Raw genomic sequence first — 20,295 nt, forward strand, 5'->3', positions numbered from 1 at the left:
GAAACATTTGGTAGAGATGCTAAGAGAGGATCATCAGGGAAGCAGGAAGCATGAAGAACAGGTAATGGCAAATTTGAACAGCAGATAGAGGGTAATCAAGCTCAAGAATGGGCAAAACCTGAGAGCCTCCTAGAACTGCCTGGAGCTGATTGTTTTGCAGGGTCAGAAAAAAGGATAGAAAAGAAGATACTTCCCTTCTTTGGTCTTGATTTTAGACTGCATGGAGTGCTGGGTTATGCCTGCTGCAGTGATGCTGAGAACAGGTGAATACTTTGGCAGTATACACCTAGGATATGCTGCTAAATGCTGTACTGAACAGAATGCAGAAGTGGGGTTTTAGCCCTCTAAGATATTCTTTTCTAATGAGATGAGTAAGATAAACATAGCTTTCCTCTCTCCCTTTCCTATGTTTTATCTCTTTTTTTATTTCTATCCTTTCCCTATTTATCTTCCTTCTTTTCTTCCTCCTCCCCTCCCTCATTTCCTTCATTCCTCTTTCCTTACCTTCCTTCCTTCCTTCCTCCCTCCCTCCCTTCCTTCTGTCCTCCTTTCCTTCCTCCCTCCCTTCCTTCCTCCCTTCCTTCCTTCTTTCCTTCTTTCTTTCCTTCCTCCTTCCCTCCCTCCCCCCCCCCTTTCTTCATTTTATAATTGAGAAAGCAGACTTTGAGAGAGGGTAAGTCCCTTGCCCAGGGTCACAAATCTAGAAAATGCTTGAGTCTTTCTGTGCCTAGAGATTTCTTCAGGGACACACATAGAACAGGATCAGAGTTTAAAGCTAGGTCATGTTCTGAGGCTGCCTTTTTATCCATTTTACCTTACTGCCTCAGGAAACTAGTTATAAATTTTAATTATTTAATCACCTTAATATGTTGCCACATAGAATAAGCAAACAGAGAACACCAAAAGCTACCAAAATATTCTCTTAATTATAAAAAAAATTCCCTCTACTCCTGCACAATGTTTGAAACAAAGTTCTCATGGTTAAGCTATTCTTTGGGATGATTTGACCCTTATCAACAATTAATACCTTACTTAGAATTTCTGTATCAGATTAGCCAAGTAGTCATTTTTCATGGCCCTGAAGAAATGAAGCAGAACAGGTAAATTTTTACAGATTAAAAAGAAGGGTAAGGGAAGTTCCAGAAAAGGGTATTGTTTCAGAGGGCAAGCCTGGATAGGCCTTTCCACTGAGGGAACCTGGACAATTAAGGTCTCCTTTTCAAATGGAGTAATGCTTTGATGACAATAGTAAAAAGTCACTGGGAATTTAAAGATGAGTGTGATTGGTTTGCACCAAAGACAATTTTAACTACTTACCAAATTTTTCCCTTTGCAATTTTGCATTCAATTCTATCACACCTGGTATGTCATAGAATCCAGAATTTAAAAATTGAAAGAACCTTTCATGGCCATCTGGACCAATCCATACAAGAAAGATGCTTCTTCCTTGTAATGGGCTGAGGCTTGAGTTGATGCACTGAGATCCCAAGCACGTGAGGCTAAATAGCAATTGGACCATACTCTATTAATATATATGCTTGGAGAAAGAATGGCCCCCGCCCACTCTTTAGGCAAGTCCTGATGTGTTGTATAGGAAATGACGATATTGGTGGGTGCAGGCAGGGGATGGAAAGGGAAGCAGAAAAAGACACTGCTGGGTGGTTACTTGACACAACTGCTTGCATTGCTATTGCGACCCCCCTTCACCTCCGATCCCCTTTTCACCTACAATCCCCCTTCACCTCTGCTGGCTAGCTTCCTGTCACAGCTGCCCATATAGCAATTGCAATCCTTCTTCACCTCTACTGAGAATAAAGATTGAAGATTTTTCCCTTAACCTGAATTCCTGACTCTGGCTGATTTTAAATACGCAAATATGTGGTCTTCACAGTCCCTAACATGCTTAACATATGATGATCCATTTGAGAGGCTCCACACCCGAATCCAAGGAAGTCCATTTGACTTTGACATAGCTCTAATTTGTAGGACATTTTTTCTTCCATTAAGTCTCTATTTAACTTTCTGTATCTTCAACCCATTAATTTCATTTCTGCCTTTTAGGGCAAAGCAGAAGACAGCTGTTATACTCACCCCAAGTCTTTTTAAATACTAACTATGCCCAGTGTTTTCACTAGATCTTATACCATAAATTCAAGACCCTCCCCCATTCTGGATGCCTTCTCTAGGACATTCTCCAACTTAACAGTTTCCTTCCTCAAATGTGACACTCAAAACTGAACACAACATGCCAGCTTTGGCTTGATCAGAATAGAGCCAATTATGCCCTTATTCCTGGACACTGTTCCTCTTTTAACACAGCATAAGATTTATTCATTTTCATATGTCAATGGGATGTAGTGGATAAAAGACCTGACCTGAATGCCAGGAAAACCTGGGTTCAAAGGCTACTTATGATACATATAGGACTTGGAATACTGTGTGACCTTGGATAAATCTCTTGACCTCTAAGTATAATCAGCAACTCTAGGATTTAAACTTGACAGCTACATTGATGGAGAGGAGTTTTTCACCCAGGTTTTCCTTATATCATTGAAATCACAGATCTCATTTTTTGGTTTCTGCATTTTGCTAATGACTCATATTAATCACATAATCCACTAAAACTTTTTTTCAGATAAACTGCTGTTTAGCTATACCTATCCCTGTCTTATATTTGTGAAATTGATTTTTCATCCCTAGAGTAATTTTACATTTACCTCCATTAATTTCATCTTCTTAAATTTGTCTCAATGCTGTAGCTTATCAAGATATTTTTGAACCCTGAACTTTTTATCCTGTGTATTTACTTTATTTATTTATTTCTGGGGATAATTTGCACATTCGATAAGTACCATCCGTGACTTTATCTGCCACTGATAAAAATGTTAAGTAGCACCGGGCCAATAAAGCATGGATAACTCTATAGACTTATCATTTAATTCTTAGTGATTACTTTTTAAAGTCTAGACATTTAACTAATTTCATATCTAATTAATTTCACATTATTGTGCCCAATTTCTTTTCTAGGTTTCCTTGATCAATGTAATCCTAATATTCAATTTAACCAGATTAGCAGTCTAGAAAAAAATTCTAAAAAGTTAGGGCACAAGTTATGTTATTCCCAGTATGACTTTTAAAAACTCACCCTATACTTTTCCAGCTGACTCTGGGAGGTGGCAAAAGTGGAAAATAGGGAGAAAGGATTTAATAGTTTTTGGGCTCCATAGTTTAATCTGGATCACACTTTGGGAATTACTGGAAGCTTTGGAACAAAGGATCAGCATGACCCTAACTACATTTGAGGAAGATTCATCTGGCACTGCTGGAAAAGATAAATGGAAGAGGGAGAAAGCCTGCATAATGGATTGAACTAATCCAGGATTTAATTGAAGATGGCTTCTATTAAGGTGGTAGCAATAGAAATGGGAAGTAGATGTTAGATGTTAGAGATATGATGGAGAAAGAACTGGGGGGGGGACTGAATGACACAGATTAAAATTGTGGGTAAGGGATGAAAGAAGTTAGTGATGACTGAGGTTGTGAGCTTTAGTCAAAGAAAATAACTTTAGTGAAAATGTGGACATTAGAAAGATCTGATTTGTCCAGGATCAATAGCAATAAGCATTTATTAAGCACCTATTGTATGCACAGTGCCCAATATAAGATTGACTAAGACTTAATCTTGACCTTGAGAAGTTTTTTGATCTACTATGCCGACCCTCCCCTTCCTCAAGTACATTTTCCCTTAGTAAGTGTAAGATAGATTTAGTTTAATGAGATGACCAACCACAGGATCTATTCAACAGCCAATTGGAAAAAAAATAACTGGGATTTGAGAGAAAAGGGTCAGACAAGAGAAACAGGTTTAGGTGTCCATCACTTGGAAATGTTAGATGAAGTGACTAGAGTTGGAAAGGTCAGTGAGGAAAAGTACAGAGAAGAATAGAAGGGGCTAGCTGAGAAGAAGCTGAGTTGGCAGAGAGGTAGGAGAGGAACTACGAAATTGCAGGATTCCCTTTTCTGAAACCCTCTGACCATGGTCACCAAAATCCTTTTGTGATGGCACAGATTTCAGACCTCCTCTCAAACAATTCATGGATTGGATAGTTTTCAGCTTCTTTGTTTCAAATGTAGAACATTATCAGAGTTCAAATAACTAAAACTGAAGTTCATTCAAAAGGAAATAGGGGCCTCAAGCATTGAAGTTGAAAATCACCGGAAGGGCAAGAGAGAGAGAAACATGGTGGGTATGATGGATACTATAACTCACCACAAATCAGGAATCACCAAAAAGGTTTCACAAGCTGAAGGGAGGGTGTGAGGGGAGGGCTAGTCACATGGCAAGCTCCCGGAGAGAGCTGATGGACAGATGATCCTCTGGTAATCTCAGGATATCTGGAGAACTTAAGGAAGGCCTCCAGAACTTGGGTGACCTGTGAGCAGCCACGAACAAGAGTCATTCGGGATGGATTGCAATCTTCATCGTTGGAAGGAAGGTTCACATTGATGAAACGATGTATATACATTTAAGTATATAGTTCCCTCAAATGCAGGAGGAGGGGGGGAAGGAGAAGAGGGAGAGGAAGTTAGAAGTTTTAGCATGCAGATTTCAAGACCACACTCACAAAGAAACATTTTTTAAAAAAAAACATTGAACTAGGGAAAATTAGTAGGGCTGGGCTGTGACTGTCATTTTCTGTCATCTTTGAAGGAGATCAGGATTGGTCTCTAGTTGGCACCAGCTGTGGCGGAGGGGAGGAGGTGCTCACCCGGGTTTCTCACAAAGCCTCAGGCTGTTAGGGCCTGAGGGCTTAGACGCACGGTGTCCCGACCCACAGGTCCAGCACCCACCAGAGGGAAAGTTCCATCCTCCTGTCCCCCTTCCCCTTCCTCCCCCAACTCCTGTCCTCAAGGCATTCTACTCTTTCTCTCGATTGCTTCCCTACTCCTTTTGCTCACGCGCACCCCCTAGGGAGAACAAACCCCACTTGGGGGATGGATGCAGATGCGCGCACACACACCAAATCACGCACACACACTCGCACCCACAATCACGCTGGGGCGCGCGCGCGCACACCCACACACACACACACACACACACACACACACACACACACACACACACACAATCACGTGAACGTGACAGCCACGCTCTCCCAGCGGCAGGAGGCAGCAGCAGCAGCGGCAGCAGCAGCAGCGGCAACAGCAACGGCAGCAGAGGCAGCAGCAGCAGCAGCAGCAGCAGCAATAGCAATAACAGCCGCCGCCGCCGCCGCTGCAGCCCCGGGGAAGCGAGCGCCAGCCTGAGCTTGAGCCAGAGTCTGAGCCGGAGCCGGAACCCGAGCCGGAGCAGGAGCTAGAACCAGGCGGTGGCTGCAGCAAGGGGGAGCCGGGAGCTGACGCCCGGACAGTGCTGAGCCCGGCGGTGCCTTGGGTTGGGGGGGAGGGGTGGGGAGGGGGGCGGCTAGCCTTGGAAGTCACCTGAGGTTGCAACCTCCCCCTCCCCGTTTGCCACAGAGAAGACCTACGGACACTGGGAGGCCGACATGGCGGGGCTCCACTGAAGGAAGCCGTCAGGGAGGAGAGGAGGGGGGGAGAGAAGAAGAAGAAAAAAAAAATCCCTGCATTTCCTCCTCCTCCTCCTCCTCCTCCTCCTCCTCCTGCTCCCACACACCATCCCTTTTGCTGTGACTCCTCGTCCTCCCCCGGCGTCCTCCTCCTACTCTATGCATTACTAAAACGGCGCAAGGACTGCATCAGGAGGAAAAAAAAATCTCTTGCAAACAAAGAGAGAAAGAGGGAGCGAGCGAGGGTGGGGGGTGGAAATCTCCTAGGCGAGTATGGCGGACCGCAGCTTGGAAAGCATGTCTTTGCCCCTGGAGGTGAGAGCCCGTTTGGCCGAGCTGGAGCTAGAACTATCAGAAGGTAAATGCAATGAATGCAACGGCCTCCTCCCTCTCCTCATTCCTCTTCCTACTTCTCAGTCTTTTGCCTAGAAAAAAAAAAATGACATTTTCCCCTTTGCCTTCTTTCCCCGGCCCCCTCCCGCTCACTCCGTGCGACTTGTTCCCGTGCATCTTGTGGGGATTGGCAGTTGCTGGAAAGTGACATTTTTCAGAGTGTGTGTGTGTGGTGGTGGTGGTGGGGCGGAGAAAGAGGAGGCTTGGGGGGGCGGAGGAGGATTGGGGCCTTTCCCTCTCCCCTTCCCCACCCCCACAGTTTTCAGTTGGGGGCTCAAGGCAATTTCAGGGTCTCCTTTGGTCTGATGAATTTTGCTTCTGCAGTTGTTTACTGTAGGTGTAAATGGATTGGGGGAATCTGTCAAGAGAGCGAGAAATTGAGAGGCAAAGACACTCACACAAAGATTCCAGATAACGTTTGGCTCTTGGGTGACTCTGACCGAGAATGGGCTGTCTTTCTGCTGGTTTCGGAGCACCGTGTCAGTCTTTGGAAAATATTTTGTGGTGGTGTGTATTTGCAATTCCTGATGGCGTAGAGCACCCACACACCGCCTCTCCCCTCGTCACCCCCTCCCGTTCTCTACCTTTTCAGTGGCTGTTCTTTCTTCTGACTAATTTCCACCTCTCCTTGCTGCCTCCTGCCACAGTGGTGGTGGAGGAAGGGAGGAGATCGAAGAAGAGGCTTTGGCCGCAGTTTTTGCTTCTCCAGCTTTGTACGTTTCATTACGGAAGATGGAAAAATCTTTGGGGCTGGGCTTGCAGGGACCTCTGTCCTGCCAAGGAAATACTATTTTAGTGAAATCCACGCTATCCCCGAAGTTAACGTCTGTGCATTCCTGGAAGCGTGATGCGATCTGCGCTGTTAGAGTCCTTAAAGATCATTTGATTAGAAAAATTACTTTATGCTGTGATTGGAGTTTTGGATTTGATGGTTTAGAATATTTCTGGGCTTCCTGGTTCTGGACAATAGTTGCTGGGATAAAGTACTACTGACTTTTTTTTTTTTTTTTTTTAATGTGAAGAATATTGCAAAACCTTTAGCGCTTTTACTCCCCAATCAAGCTTCAGATCTTACTTTCTGAGTAGTATACTTAGAATGTGTCAGATTTGCTAAAAAAAAAAAAAATAGTTTCTTAGGATTATTTTCGAAACAGTGCTCAAAAGACATGAGTATTAGATGGATTTTGCAGTATTTGATTCACTTTCTCAAAAATTTTTATAAAAGTTTAGAAGTGTTAGTTTCAAAATATGCATTTTCTGAGTGATCAACTGCCCCACTTCTGAAAGGACATGTCTGAGGAGAAAAATAAAGGCTCCTGTCCCAGATTTATCTTTGGAATAAGAGTAGTGTGGGCTATTGAACTTTTTTTTTTTTGTAACGGTTTTATGAGGGCTCCCAGCCAGAAAATGAATTTCCTCATGCCAATTTTCATCGGCAGGGAGGAGCTGATGTTGACATTGTATTTTCCTTTTTAACACTTTCAGGATGAAGGGTCGTATAAACTATAGAAGATTATATGTGTGTTTAAACTTGCTTTTTCAAATCTCTACTGACCATTTTCCTTTTTCATATTTCAAATCTGATTTACTGCAGTGTATATTTAACCAACCCCCCCAAAAGAGAGGAAGAATGTTTCCTAGGCTATAATGTGCTGAGTAGTCAATATTCTGATTATTTGGAGAAGCAATTGTGAATACAATACTGCATGCTGTTATATCAGACAGTCACTAGCATTTCTCAGAAGACTTTTTGTCCAGGAAATAAAGTCCACCATGCAGTTGCCAGAGATAAATTTAATGGTATGGTTGCTGAAGTGTGAAGTACATTCAGGCCATTGGCAAAGCACTTTATAAAAACATCTGTACACCAGTTTTTTTTTTTGGGGGGGGAGGGGGTACAGGCTCATATTGCTAATTTTGTTCTCATTCTCTCTTCTCTACTTTTTAAAAAAAAAAAAAAACCTCTCTTCATCCTGACCTTTGCCACTTCTTACTTTTTGATTGATCAAGATGTGTGTTTATCCATTAAGTCAATAGATTCTATTTGTTATATGTTTGTTTTTATCATCAATTCAGACAACTGTTTCTATCTTTCCCATTCCCCCAAGTGAAGTTATTTGTTACTGCTCTGGAATAGGCACAGTCCACTTGCTGCCATAGCTTCTTCCTTTTTTGTATTAACTATAGTTCACAGAGTATTAGTGATGTATGAGAAATGCCTCTGTGATTTGTAGGGTATGTGTATCCTAAACTAACTCCTTGGAAATAGTTGCTTTACACATAGTTGATTTTTCAGGCAGTCCTGCTCTTTGACGGAAAGATCTCCAGCTTTCCCCTCAAGATCAATATCAGGGTCTTCTTACTTCCTAATCACAGCAAAGCTTTTTTTTAGGGGATTGCAAAAGCAGATGAAAGAAACCAAGCTATGCTCAGCTAAACTTACCCTGTTCTGATTTTTTTTAAAGGGCCCTTTATAGCACGGTTGTATAAGGGGTGTGTATATATGCACAGATATAAATGTTTAAAGTTTTATTATTGTTCTTACTCTATAAGCCCAGCCAAGAGTCTGGCTTAAAGGTTTGAGAAGAGTAAATTCAAAGGCCTTCTGCTTATGTGCTGTTCTCTTTAGCCACACCCACACACTGGAAAGGCAATGGCCAGGTGTGTCATCTTTGAACATGAGGGACAACTATATTTATGTTGGCTTTATAGAGAGTTCTTTAAGGCCATCAAGAATTACATATGTTCCCCTCTTCCCCCAACTTCATAGATCAGTTTGAATGGTTTAAATAAGATGAACTAAGCTTGTTTTCCAAAATAGCTTGGAGGTAATCAAAGAATCAATTTGTCAGGACAAAAGTCTCAGTGTTGCTATAGGAAGGTACTTTTTACAAAGCCTCCCATAGTACATTGGACTCTTACTAGTGCATTCCTGAGTGTGTATTTACATACATGGTGTCCAAGATTCAATTATGTTTAAATTATATTTTTTCCTTCAAACAGGATTCCTTAGGAGAGGAGTTTTCAAAACTTTATTTTTGTATTTTGTTGAAGTGTCAAAATCTTGGAGAAACAGTTGTAGAATCATCAGTACCCAGGGCCTGGCAAGAGAAAATAGAATTACTTTTAAGCAGATGACATAAATATGCTTATTTTTAGAAGGCTTTAAAAGTTGTGGTAAAGTCTTTGCCAGTTTTTGTATTCTCTGTTCCTAGACTCCAGGATCTAGTTATGGTCTGTCTATTATTGGTCTGCATTGTTCATTTGGTATTGTCCTGGATCTTAAATGTATTTTGCATTTATTGGGTCATTGTTTGGTGAGCTGTTATAGATTAATTTCTTGGCTGGAGAGCTTAAGTCATTCCCAGCCCCTCTTTCTTGCCTGTCTCTAACACTACATTGCTCTAGTACTTCCCTCTCACTGGGGAAAACAAGACCCTTCTGGCATAGGAGAACAAATATTGTCAGCAAAATACAAGAGCGTTCTGTGGGGAGATGCGGCTGGCAGCCTCTTCTGTAGACAGCAAAAGTATTATATCTGCATGTCTGGATATATCTACTGGTTTGGGGTCAGTGTTCTTGGTCTGCTAGTGTCCTTGGGACAATGGCAGACAGACTGATTAAACATACCACTGAGAATGCCAAATTGAGTAGAATTATCTATTTTCTGTCTCTGCTTGCTTTTTTTTTTTTTTTTGGCGGGGGAGGGGGGATTCTTTCTTTTCTTTTCTTAATATCTCGTCTTTTGAAAGAAACATTTAAAAAAAATTTGGAAACTTGATTAATTGGCAGGATTGGTTTAAGAAGTACTGTTGCTCCCTCCTCTTTCATTTCCCCCACCTCAACAAGCCAACTTATAGCTGCCCCCAAACATTTAAAATAAATCCTCCATTTTCACCCTCCCAATTTGCTGAATCTCTTAGTTTGGGGTCAGAAACTGATAGCAGTGCATCCGATTGAAAGTTCCTCTGCTAACTACTCTAGATTTTCTTTCTTTTAGTTTTTTTTTTTTACATAATAACATCTTGTTTAATATGTAATGCCTAGTAACTTGTCTACATTCAGATTTGTGTTCTAGGAAACAAAAGTTTGATACATTGTTCAATTTAGTCTTTCTTTTCAACTTGATTGAAAGTATTGCTGAATTTTATAAAGTTAATGCTAGTTTATAATAAAAAACTTTAAAAAAATTTACTTGATCCTTTAAAAAACATTGCTCTCATTTTTCTGTGACTGTTGCTTCCCCAGAGCTCCTTCCATTATAGGAAATAAGTATAGTTAAGTGGAGCAAACGACATGGGTCAGGTCTGATGATGTATGTATGCCTCATTCTTTACCTGTTGGCTACTATTTTTCTTCTAGAAGAGGGAAACCTATTTTGCCTTAGGTTCTATGAAGTATCAAGGGGTTGCATCCTTATAGTCCTTGTGTGAATTACTGTTAATCGATTTGGATTCTGCTAGAGCGTATTAAAATAGTTTGAGATAATGTATGAAAAGTCTTTGGATTTTGCAAAAGATGAATATATTCTTTTTATTGGAGGGATAGGAAATGCTGTAAGAATGGATGCTGTACAGTCAACTAATGTTTACAGACCAACTCTAATGTGAATTGTTAGAAATAAAATAATTCTATCCATTGTCCTTTGGGAAGTTAGGTAACTGAGGTGATATCTGTGAAATTGCTTCCAGGTTTAGCAGTGTTCCTAATAGGTCTCCACTCTGCAGTTTTTCTAGGATAGGGTGAGAATTGCTTGGAGAGAAAGGTGGAGGACTCATGCAGGTGTCAGTCCCTCTCTTTTGGTCAAGGAGCTAAGAAGGCAGATTCATTATAACATCAAACCTTTATCACACAGGGGACAGAAGCTTTTTTTCTTTTAAGCATTCCTTATGTTATTATTATAGGACATGAGTCAGAATTGGAGACTTAGAGAGGCTTTTAGTGTTTGTGACTATCTTGCTGCACTTTGAGAGATGTGTTTTCCTTCTTTAACTATCAGGACCACTTAATAACAACATATTTTGAATTGCTTGAATAAATTATTCCTACTTGCAAACATTTTTTCTGACAATCTCATTATGTAGTTGTTATTGTATTTTTTTTTAAATCAGCAAAAGAGAATCACCTTCTAGAAAAATTCTTTTGAAAAAAATTCCCCTCCCTTCCCCAACAGTATCTAATTAATGATTTGTTGTTAAAAAAATTGAGAGTTTATCTTCCATAGAAGATGGTAGTTGTTAAGATGCAATACTTTCCCAATGGGGGGACTTCAGAAATACTTGTTATTGAAACTTATTTACTTTGTTAGAGCTTTGTGAGAAAAAAAAAGTCACACAATAACAACAATCTGTCAGGTATTACGCACAATGAGGTGAAATACTTTTGTGCATAAATTTAAAATATAATTGCATCCAATATTTTTACAACTGTAAATGACTTGAGTTTGTGAGGGCATTTAATAGTCCTACATAATCAGTTATGAATATGGCTTAATTTTAATGTTATTTCCTTGAGTGAATAATTGCACATGTCAGATTTACCTAGACAGTTGAAGAAGTTATTAACAAGCCTAGATTACTAAGATTTCTTTGAGAACTTCTGGCCAATATTATTTATTATAACATATAATTGATTTGAATAGATATGGTCAATTATGACATCTGCAACATCTCCAATTTTCAATATTTGCTACAAATTTTGGTTTTGTGTTGAAACCAAAAGTTTCATAGTATTTTTTGTTATAATTCATGGGAGATATTGCTGGGTAAGATAGTTTTCTGTCTTCTAAATCTCCTTTTCTTGATTCCCTCCCCTGGTTTGATCTTCCCCTGCCTTTTTTTTTTTTTTTTTTTGAGAATTGATTTTCCTACGTAGCAGTTTACATAGGGAAACATTTGTAGTACTGGTTGGTTTTTCCCCCTAATGTATAGAGAAAGAGTATTAAAAAGTCTGGATTTAGTGTTCCATACCATTGATTGACTTGGTAGTTCAAAATCATGGCTAGGTTCAAATGCAGTTCTTATATCTCCAGCTCTATTTACCTTGTTTGGAGTTCAGCTATCCTTTAGAAATCTGAACAATAGCTTTCAATACCTAATTTTCTACCTCCAATATCAGCAAGAGGTGATCTCTCAAACCTATGAACTCTTAGAACATTTTTTTAATATCCTTCATGCCTTGTATTATAATTTCTCTAATCCTCATCTTCCCTACTTGACCATGAGGGCAGGAACCATGTCTTTGCTATCTTTGAACTTACCTTACATAAAAGAAGTACTTTTAAGTAATAGATAAATGAGTGCATGGATAAGAAGTACAGAGAGCTCTTCTTCTAGTTCTTCTGTAAAACAGTTATGTCTGTAAGACATAATATACCATAGGGAAAGCAAAAATATTCCTTTCCCAAACAGTCATTATATAAGTTCATTCTTTCAACACATTTATTTAGTAACTTCAGTGTGCATAGATAGCACTGGACAAGTTATCAGAGGTTTATAAAGAAGAACCATGAGTGGTCCCTGCCTTCAAGGACTTCAATCTATTTGGACAGAGAAGACATATACTGGAAGAGTTATAACAATTCAAACTTCAATGTAGCCATAATGTCATTTCTTGAACTTCTCAAAACCAGTCATGTTAGTGAGATGTATTTTCAAGCAACTTAAATTCCCTTTCCGTTATTTACTGCCATCTGACACAGTATTTTTAAGGACTGATATTGCATGTGTATTTGTGTTTCTATTTTAATATTTCATTATGTGAATGATTTGGAATTGAGAAAGAAATCTTATGGGGCATATTTATCCCATCTAGATTGTGTATATGTGTAAGTGTGTGTGTCTTTTCATTTTAATAGAAAAGTGGCATGACAAAATGGACAGAATGATGAATTAGGAGTCAAGGAGGCTGGAATTGGAATTAGCAAGAGTGTAATACCTAGTCAAGACAGGCCACACTCTTTACTATACTATCTTACTGCTTAAAAACACACTATTTAACTGAGCAGACAAATATCCATGCATTTTTCTATTCATTGAGGTGCTACTATTTTTAGGCAGTGAGATGGCACAATGCAGAGAATATCCAGACTTGGAGGCAGGTGTGAATCTGGCTTCAGACACTTATTTGCTTTGTGACTTAGGGGGAGTTACTTATTCCTCTCAATCTAGATTCCTTCAAATGTAAAGGAAGAATGGTTAAGTGAAAAATAAATCCTTTTGCCAACTTTACCAAACTTACATTGATGAGGATGTTTTGCTTTTCAGTTGTTTTAGTCATGATTGACTATGATCCCATTTGTAGTTTTCTTGGCAAAGATACTGATGTGGTTTGCCATTTCTGCCTCTAGCTCATTTTACAGGTGAGGAAATTGAGGCAGATAGAGGTATGTGACTTGCCAAGAGTCACACAGCCAGTAACTGTCTGAGGTTGGGTTGAATTCAGGTCTTTCTGACTCCAGCCCTGGCACTTTATTCATTTTATCATCTAGCTTCCAGAGGGGAAAAAAAGGAAGAGGAGAAGGAAGAAAAGGAAGAGGAGGAGATGGTGATAGTGATGGTGATGATAGCTTCATTGTATCCCATTGTATCCTTATGTACATAGTTTGGCTCAGTCAGTATTTATTGTTGATGGTGATGAAGATAGAGCTGGCTATTATTGAAGTGAATATTGAATTCATGAAGCTGGGAGCTGTAAGTGGTATAGAATAAATCTAGAGATATGAGAGTACCACTTGATTTTCTGGGCATAGTTAAGTTGAAAAATGCCATCTTTTTACAGGTGATGATTTCCCTTTCTTACCTTTGGACATCTAGAAGTGTAAACTGGGTTACTGTCAGTGATCTCCATGAATTATGAAGGGAAGGGATTCCTTGTTCAATTTCTTTATGGTTGAGTATATAAATCAGATAGACAAAAGAAAGACCTTCAAGATTAGGTTCTGGGTGAATTCTACGATTGATAATGGATTGAATAGACTTTCTCTCATTCAGGATGCTGGCTTTAAATTACTGACTGCTTATCAGATGAGAAAATTCCTTCTGTAACGTAAATAAAACACTAAGTGGTCTCTGCCCTTAGTTTTGTGAATATACCTTAAGACTCCTGAAACCATTCACATTGGCAGCTGGGAGGCCAGCCTTACAGGATCTCAGTACAGGCAGATGCTTTATTCTCATGACTGACTTGACTCATCAGTTCAATCATATGGTTACTTTGATCTTTTTCTTTTAGGATTAGGGCTAGAGTTTGAATTTACCTAATTAATTAGTAGGTTTAGCATAGTTTTTTTTTTAGTCAATCTTCTTCTTTTTTTTTTTTTAACATAGTTTTAAATATAGTCTTAGTTGAGAGCATAAAGCAGTAGTATGCAACCTTTTGAATGTCTTTTGTCCAAGACCATGAAATTAATTTCTTTCCCTAAAAATCTCTGTATGTCACTTCTTTTCTGTATTAGATACTTTAAAAAATTGAATCAAAGTAAACTTTTTCTTTGGCAAAAGAATTTTGTGATACCCTTAGTGTAATTAGTATTGTGAACCAGAGTTGAGATTAGAGACAACTGTTTGTTTTCCCTTCAGTAACAAAAATATATTTTTTGAAGAAATTTTAGGGAAATCTTAGTTTGCTCCCTCTAGGCTTCCATCTGTTTGAAGATAGAGATATTTCATAGAACTGAAGAGTCTTGAGTGTGGAAGGAATCACAGAGATCTATCCATATCTGAACAGAAATCTCCTCCATTCTATTTTTTGCAAGTGTTTTTCCAGCCTCTTTTTGAATCCCTCCTGAAAGGGGAAACTCAGTATTTTTGAAAGTAATTCACTGTGTGTGTGTGTGTGTGTGTGTGTGTGTGTGTGTGTGTGTGTGTAACTGAAATCCCTCCTCTTCAGTTTTCACTAATTACTTCTACTTCTGCCCTCTGGGGCCAAGTGAAATAAGTCTATTCTTTCATATGGCAATCTTTCAAATACATGAAGATAGCTGTTATTTTGTCTCTAAGTTATCTTTTCTCCAGGCTAAACTTCCCACTTTTTTCATCTGGTCACGGTGCCAAAGCCTCTTGTCTGCTTTGCCCTGCCCTGGCTGTGTTCCAGTTTATCCTCCCCAAAATCTGGGATGCAGAAGTGAATATAGTCCAGATGTGGTCTGGCTATGGCAGAATACAATGGAATTATGACCTTCCCTTTTCTCAATGCCAAGCTTCTATGACTACAACCCAAGAGTGAACTCTTTAGGTTGCCACGTCATTCTATTGGTTTGTATTTGAATGGGTGGGAAGCCCTGGGTCCAGTTCAAGGTGGCTTTCCAAGGTTAGGTAGACAGTCGGTGTACCTGTGAAGTGCCAAGTTAGGTGGCCCCATATTCAGGGAGGGGATGGGCTAAATGCTTTAGATGCCCCTCCCCCACGTGCTTGCTGCTTGTTTATGTTATCCCATTGCTGGCCACTGTCAGATTTCTTCATTTTGTCTGTTACGGAGAAGGATTGCAAATCTCTTTCACTTCCTATTTTCACATCTGATCTTTCTGCTCAAGGACTGCCTTTCTCCAATAATGAAAAGTTTAGGGAGCTATCCCTCCCCCATATAATAATACAACAATTCAAATCATTTCCACAAAGCCTTTGTTAGGTACCAAACAGCATATTTTGGCAGTTATGGGGAAGTGGAAAAAGACTGGAGTCTATTTGGAGAAAATAATGTTTTCCTAAGTTAGTCTCAAATAAACAAACAAAAGGCAAGTTGACGTGATATAGTTTATGGCAAGATTTTGGATAAAACTCTTACTAGTAGGATGACATGTAGGAGATATTATATTTTATCTTACCAGTTGACAGTGTGTAACATTTGGAGGCAGCTAGACAGTGCAGTTAGTAGAACCCTGGGTATTGAACCAAAGAATCTTGGTTCAGTTGTGAATTCAGACAATTATTAGCTGTGTGATGCTGGGCAAGTCACTTAAACTCTGTCTGCTTCAATTTTTTCAACTGTAGAACAGAGATAACAGAGTATCTACCTTGCAGTATTGGGAACATTAAATGAGATGTTATTTATAAAGTGCTTAGCATAGTGCCTGGCACATAAATGTTTATGACTTTCCCCATCTTCACATGTTATAACTGCACATATTAATAGAAAACACTTAACCATTCTTTTTTATATTTATTTTTTAGAATTGCTTTTAGGCCATGATTTTGTCCAAAAAATAACACTGGATATTTTAGTGTATTATGTGCTTTGAGATTGGAAAATTTATTTGTGTCTCCAATATGGTGGGGAGACAGTAGGTTTTGATACACTGTTTGTTACACATATGACTTGTAGCACCAAGATCATTTTGTAGGTTATTTTTTCCCCATTTATTTCTTATCCTTAATTTTTTTGTTTGTTTGTTTCTGCTTGCAAGGATTTTTGTTTTTTTCCTCCTTTTAAAGTTCATGTTTCTGTATATGAAAAATTCTTAGTCTGGGGTAGTGGTATTATAGTCTAGGAATGTCATTTGTGGTTTTTTTCTCCTATGTGTGCACGTGCATGTACACACACCTGTGTTCTGGGAACCTTCATCCATCCATCCATCCACTTATCCATGGCACATTTATTGAAGGCCTCCTATATACTAAGTGCTGATTGTTGGTCTAGGAACCTTATGTTGCTAGCAGAGTAGCCTTCTCCTTCTCCTAGCCCCACTAGGTTCTGCCCATCCATCTCCAATAGGAGAAATAGAAGGAGTCAGTCATCTAACACATCCCTAGTCTTGACTTTGCAAGTGTCAATGACTTTTAAGCTCCTTGGAAGGATTGCCTGTGCCTTTATCTTTAGTCCCTCTGAGATCCTTTCCCTGTTTTTCTCTCTTTACAATTTCAGAAACTTAATGCAGTGATACCATTGCTATTGAATGGTCTATGTCCCTCTATTTCTCTGTGGTTGCATTTATTCAATATCTTTATAACTTTTAAAGTTAAAATAGTCCTCCTTGGCTACAATTCTTTTATGTTCATATTAGAACTAACATCTTTGGATGGCAGGAGCTATCTTCATTTTTGGGTTTGTTATCTCTGCTACTTAGCCCTGGAGTTGGCTCTTAGTCAGGACTGCATAAATGTTTTTGTTTTTTTTTTAATTCATTCATTTACAAATTCATCTGACTCATTGATTTATATATAAAAGTCCTTACCTATTTGCTTATGCTGGACCATCTTTAAACTGGAAAAGTGTCAGAGTTAAATACATATGTGTATTCTCTGGCAGTGGTTTGTCAGCTGATGACTGCTGGTCTGTTGGGAGGGCTTGAACTGCATACTAACTGCTCTGGGAACTGATATGTGCTTATGAACACTGAGTGTTAACTGATTAGCTGGGACATATCTAATGCATTTTCTCTGACCCCAAGAAGTCTTTATCTTAGATTAGAGACAGTCCATGAGTAGAACCTTGAGAATGGGTATCTGTCTTTGGTTCTTCTACCTACTGTGAGATTCCCCCGTCTTCAAAAGAGTAGGTGTTTATAGCAAGAGTCCAAGAATAACTGACTACTTCTTCTTACTTCCACTTATTTGGGCCCTATTTTGTAACCCTTTGTGGGAATCATAAATTTAGAACCCCATTAAATCAAAGAATCTAAAAGTTAGAAGGGACCTAAATCATTCTCTAGATCAACCCAATATGTTTAAATGTTTATATTAGCATATACATTTTTTAGCTTATTTGTTTGGTCAGCTGTTTAGTTTGAAAATTAAAAATTAAATACAGGCATTTCAGATCCATTTATTTATTTCTTCCTGTGTTCCCTAATTGTATCAATAGTTTCTTGGTTTTATTATGTGTAATAATTTTTTTTAATTTAAATTTTATTTTATTTAATAATAACTTTGTATTGACAGAATCCATGCCAGGATAATTTTTTTTACAACATTATCCCTTGCACTCGCTTATGTTTCGTTTTTTCCCCTCCCTCTCTCCACCCCCCGCCAAGATGGCAAGCAGTCCTATATATGTTAAATATGTTGCAGTATATCCTAGATACAATACATATTTGCAGAACCGAACAGTTCTCCTGTTGCACAGGGAGAATTGGATTCAGAAGGTAAAAATAACTCGGGAAGAAAATCAAAAATGCAAATAGTTCACATGCATTTCCCAGTGTTCCTTCTTTGGGTGTAGCTGTTTCTGTCCATCATTTATCCATTGAAACTCAGTTAGGTCTCTTTGTCATAGAAATCCACTTTCATCAGAATACATCCTCATACAATATCGTTGTCGAAGTGTATAATGATCTCCTGGTTCTGCTCATCTCACTTAGCATCAGTCCATGTAGGTCTCTCCAAGCCTCTCTGTATTCATCCTGCTGGTCATTCCTTACAGAGCAATAATATTCCATAACATTCATATACCACAATTTACCCAGCCATTCTCCAATTGATGGGCATCCATTCAATTTCCAGTTTCTAGCCACTACAAACAGGGCTGCTACAAACATTTTGGCACAAACATGTCCCTTTCCCTTTTTTAGTATCTCTTTGGGGTATAAGCCCAATAGAAACACTGCTGGATCAAAGGGTATGCACAGTTTGATAACTTTTTGGGCATAATTCCAGATTGCTCTCCAGAATGGCTGGATTCGTTCACAACTCCACCAACAATGCATCAGTGTCCCCGTTTTCCCGCATCCCCTCCAACATTCATGATTATTTTTTCCTGTCATCTTAGCCAATCTGACAGGTGTGTAGTGATATCTCAAAGTTGTCTTAATTTGCATTTCTCTGATCAATAGTGATTTGGAACACTTTTTTATGTGAGTGGTAATAGTCTCAATTTCTTCATCTGAAAATTGTCTGTTCATATCCTTTGACCATTTATCAATTGGAGAATGGCTTGATTTTTTATAAATTTGAGTCAGTTCTCTATATATTTTGGAAATGAGTCCTTTATCAGAACCTTTAATTGTAAAGATGTTTTCCCAGTTTGTTGCTTCCCTACTAATCTTGTTTGCATTCATTCTGTTTGTACAAAGGCTTTTTAATTTGATATAACCAAAATTTTCTATTTTGTGACCGGTAATGGTCTCTAGTTCATCTTTGGTCACAAATTTCTTTCTCCTCCACAAGTCTGAGAGATAAACTATCCTATGTTCCTCTAATTTATTTATAATCTCGTTCTTTATGTCTAGGTCATGGACCCATTTTGATCTTATCTTGGTATATGGTGTTAAGTGTGGGTCCTTGTATGTGTAATAATTAATGATTATAAAGGTAACACAAAGCAAAAAGTAAAACTGACAATCTAGTGTGTGTGTATAGGCTAACAATCACTGAAGACCATAGCAGCTAGACTTCTAGTTACCATGATTGGGCTTTGAAAATCCCTTATGTTCTTATTTTCTGTAGAGATTTTAATGGTTCTTAATAGTTTTTGAGATTCAATAATATGAGGTATGAATTTAAGGTGTTTTAAAATTGTATGATTGAATTAATTCTGTTTTAATTAAAAAAAAAGTCAAAATCAGAGCCAGAAAATGGCAAGACAGGAATACCTGTTGGAGATCAAAAGAAGTCACGCTTAGATCAAAACTAACTACTTATTTAATTATTCACATTAATGAAACTTTACTGTCTCTTGAATACAAGGGGAATATTGTCCTATAGGAAAAAGTACTCTATGTATATGTGGAATGATATGTGTCTTAATAAAAAAAAATCCCACTTTGCAAATAAATGGATTTCCTGTCCAAGTCTTAGCATACACCAGGGTCAACACATTGTGCTGGGACAGGCAAATAAAGAACCAAGTGATTCTTCCTTTTTTTTTTTATTTTTTTATTATGCATTAAGGCTTTGGGATTTTTTGGCTCTCTAGTAAAGTCTATAAAACACTCTTATGAACAATGAGTGGGCTTTGTTTTCTCTCTTCCTTATACATGGTTATAAGTTATTATGTATGCTGTAAGATGCTAATAAGGCATTTCAGTATTACTTTCTTATAAAAGAGAGAAGATAACACTTTTCTGAATCTATCAAGGATTATTTCTTCTTTTTAATTTTTACAGGTCATTCTCTTCTGCCACCCCCACCCTACACCCCATTTAATTTGCCCATTTTATATTTCTTACTTCACTCTTGGAAGAGTTGGAACAACCTTAGAAAATACGTGCCTTAGATAGGTTGGCAAATACATCTGATCTTCTGGAGCATAGTTCTAAACATAAAAAGTGATTTGATGAAGTCTGAGCTTATTGGGAAATGTGTAAAAATAAAGAGAGGACATTTTTCAGGGATATTTAGGATAGACCAACCTCAGGCTGACAAAGAGGGAAACCTGGAAGCATGTTCTAATGTGAGATATT

General features: G+C 38.6%; 1 protein-coding gene across 4 annotated transcripts in view; it reads left to right on the plus strand.

Annotated features, from left to right (window-relative positions):
• The first annotated feature begins 5,124 nt into the window (after positions 1 to 5,124).
• The window catches only part of DIP2C (disco interacting protein 2 homolog C), a 593,021-nt gene continuing 577,850 nt past the window's right edge, over positions 5,125 to 20,295 (plus strand). For all 4 annotated transcript variants that reach the window (XM_052001629.1, XM_052001630.1, XM_052001631.1 and 1 more), the window contains exon 1: positions 5,125 to 5,925. In XM_052001629.1, the coding sequence (XP_051857589.1) occupies positions 5,841 to 5,925 (85 nt within the window). In that variant the 5' untranslated portion in view covers positions 5,125 to 5,840. The remainder of the gene's footprint in view (positions 5,926 to 20,295) is intronic.

This window comes from Antechinus flavipes, chromosome 5 (genome assembly GCF_016432865.1).
Source record: "Antechinus flavipes isolate AdamAnt ecotype Samford, QLD, Australia chromosome 5, AdamAnt_v2, whole genome shotgun sequence".
Classification (NCBI taxonomy): Eukaryota; Metazoa; Chordata; class Mammalia; order Dasyuromorphia; family Dasyuridae; genus Antechinus; species Antechinus flavipes.